At 31.0% G+C, this 3,448-nt stretch overlaps 1 protein-coding gene across 1 annotated transcript; it reads left to right on the top strand.

Moving 5' to 3' along the window:
• On the top strand, positions 391-2,114 carry LOC109361779 (zinc finger protein ZAT1-like). Its single transcript, XM_019607319.1, has one exon. The coding sequence runs from the start codon at positions 493-495 to the stop codon at positions 1,960-1,962; it is 1,470 nt and encodes a 489-aa protein (XP_019462864.1). The 5' UTR covers positions 391-492; the 3' UTR covers positions 1,963-2,114.

The raw sequence follows: 3,448 nt of genomic DNA, 5'->3' as shown, positions 1-3,448 counted from the left end.
TAAAGCAAAACTATCTACATTAAAAATTGTAATTAATATACTAATGAACATAAAACAAATGACATACAAGGAGAATCATCTACTAGTTTTATTGGTTTGGAATTGAAGGGATGTTAATGGAGACACACTAAACGAAACTCCATTGAAACCACCTTTGAGAGGCGGCGCCACCACAAAAAAGCCGTAGAAAAAGTCTTTCAGTCTCTCACCTTCCTACCACTTGTACAACACTCCATTGCTGTCATAGAACTCTTACATTTCTCTCTCATCTATAAATAAAAACTACAACTAAAAACTAGGACTAGTGCCCCTTAATTTTCACCATACAACCCTTCAACAACTATCACTACAAGAACAAACTCCATATTTCTTTCATTTATTAATTAACCCATTTCCTTCTCCCATAGCCTCCCCATCTTTCTCCTTCTTCTTCTCTTTCTGTTTTTTTATCATTTTTCTTTCTAAATTTTGTCCATATTTCCTCAAAAAATTATGGCTTTGATTGTGGGTCAACAATCAAACTTCAAGCACTTTTGTAAAATATGCAAGAAAGGTTTCGGTTGTGGAAGAGCTCTTGGAGGACACATGAGGGCACATGGCATAGGTGATGAAACTAGGCACATGGATGATGATGATGATGACGATGACGACGACCCTGAAACTGATTGGGAAGAGAGGCTTGATGGTAATGTGTCACCAAGCAATAAACGTATGTATGCCTTGAGAACAAACCCTAATAGGTTAAAGAGTTGTCGAGTATGTAAGAATTGTGGTAAAGAGTTTTTATCATGGAAATCTTTCCTTGAACATGGAAAGTGCACCTCTGAAGACGCCGAATCTCTAGTCTCATCTCGTGCTTCTGATGATGATGGTGGTGATGATGATAATAGTGTTAGCCGAAGAGGTTGTGGTTGGTCGAAAAGGAAAAGATCATTCAGAACCAAAGTTGGTGATAATTTCAATAAATATATTTGTCCTTCAAGTGAGGAAGAAGATCTAGCTAACTGTTTGATGATGTTGTCAAATGCCATTGTTGATCCTCTTGTTGTTGAGCATGAAGAGCCTTGTGCCTCAGCAAGCAAAGACGAAGAAAGAAGAAACCCAATGAACTTCATTGCACCATTGTCATCTAGAGTTAACCATGTTAATAACAAGGCTAAAGGGGTTGCAAATGGCTTGTTTGAATGCAAAGCATGCAAGAAAGTTTTCAATTCTCATCAAGCATTGGGTGGCCATAGAGCTAGCCACAAAAAAGTTAAGGGATGTTTTGCTGCAAGACAAGATAACTTTGATGATAGTTTACCTGAAGATGATGCCATAACACATGAAGATTTTTTCACTACAAAATCAAACTCCACTCTTCAATTTGATCATGGTTCCACATTACCCTCTTCCTCTAAGAGAAAATCCAAAGTCCATCAATGTTCCATTTGTCATAGAAGTTTCTCTTCTGGACAAGCATTAGGGGGACACAAAAGGTGTCATTGGATCACATCATCAAATGCACTAGATACTTCAACATTGGCTAGATTTCAACAATTTCAAGACCATATTGAACAAATACCAAAGTTTGATAGTTCTTCTGAGCCACTTGATCTCAAGCTAGATCTTAACCTTCCTGCTTCTGCCAATGAACTAGCCAGAAGGAATATATCCACAGAAATTCTCATGCAGCCATGGGTTGGAATAAACAACCTAATTAAAGATGATGATAATAATAATAGTAGTCATTGTCAGAATCAACATCAACCTAACCAAATTGACAATAACAACAATGATGAAGAAAATAATAATAACAATAGCAATACTTTGATGCAAAATGATGTGGATAATGAAGGTGATAGTAATGTCAAATTAGCAAAACTTAGTGAGCTAAAGGACATGAACAATGATGGAAGTTCTTCACCATGGTTGCAGGTTGGATTCAGCTCTACAACTAATGTGGGGGGAGAGAAGTCATAAATAATTTCTTTGGAGCTTTTTTTAACTAAGCCACTCTAATTATTTATACAAACATGATTAAAAAATTTAATGCATTTATCATGACTTACAGTTATTTGTTACGTTCTGTATACTGTTATGACCAAAGTTATATTCTAAATAAATTAAAATGTTAATCTTGCAAAACTTCTTGTTCTTTCTTTTAGTTTTATTATTAGATTTAGTAGAGTTAATCGAAATGCTTTATCATTTTGTTATCATTAGGTATCACCATATAACTTAATATTTATATATTTATCATCACTATTATTTATTTGTATTGTTGAATGATAATTAATATTTGAATAAATGTTGTATTGAGAATATAAAAATTGTTGTATACTATCACTGCATTGCTTTTTAATTCTTAGTTTATTTTGCTATATATTAGTTTCTTGCATTACTTTTTAATATGTACTTAGAATTTTTCTTCTTAAATTTTTTCAAAAAATAATTTCCAATCGGTAAAATCGTTGACTTAGAGTGAGACGAAATTATATTGAAATGTACTCCCATTTTTCACGGCACCATGGTTAGTTAGAGTGAGACTAAATCAACACATTATATTTAGATATATACATTTATGTTTGTAAGTGTTATTATTTAGTAATAAATTTTGATTAGAATTAATATTTAATGTATTATCAATTATCTATTATATATATATATATATATATATTTTCACACAAATGTTCACATAGTTAGTTATTTCCACTAACTTAATTGGGTCAATCTTGAGTTGACCTATGAAGACAAAGGCAAATTAATATTTTCTAAGGTAGCTAGACTGTTCCTCGTCTAATCTACCCAACTAGAAAAAGAAAACGCCATATTTATATTAATTAATTTTCTACTTACAAAAAATGTACTTTGTACAAAAATAATATTTTTTTTGTCTTTTAGAACTTCTACGATTGTCTTCACAAAAATATCCATTCGATCATGTGTTGAAGTTCCTCAAATTAGTTGTTGTGAATAGATAGTATATTAATTAAGAGGTTGCTCTAAAAATACTTATCTATATTTCCAAAAAAAATATTACAATAATATGGGAGCATATATGTTATCTCATTTTTTATATTACTTCATGTATCATCACATCTAGTTGGTAGAAAAAATTATTTAAATTAAAATTATAATTATTAAATATTTTTATGATCAATCAATAAATAAAATAGCATAAATAAGTGCGATAGCATATATGTACCCACAAAATATATGGTATAGTCCAAGGTTCGTTGCTCATAGTAAAGAATTACTTCTATGAACCGTAAAAGATATCTTCAAATGACACTTACAAGATAAAAGGGTAGAGTTGTAATATAATACAAATTGGTTTAAAAAAACAAAACATTTTTCATTTTGTGTATTTACTGAAATGTACATCGATAATTTTTATTCTCTTTAATATTTATGGCTTACTTATGTCATTGCATTTTACTATTAAATAGTTTTTTAAATATTTACT

The sequence above is a fragment of the Lupinus angustifolius genome, chromosome LG12, assembly GCF_001865875.1.
Source record: "Lupinus angustifolius cultivar Tanjil chromosome LG12, LupAngTanjil_v1.0, whole genome shotgun sequence".
Taxonomy (NCBI): Eukaryota; Viridiplantae; Streptophyta; class Magnoliopsida; order Fabales; family Fabaceae; genus Lupinus; species Lupinus angustifolius.
This window is presented reverse-complemented; position numbering and strand designations above follow the sequence as displayed.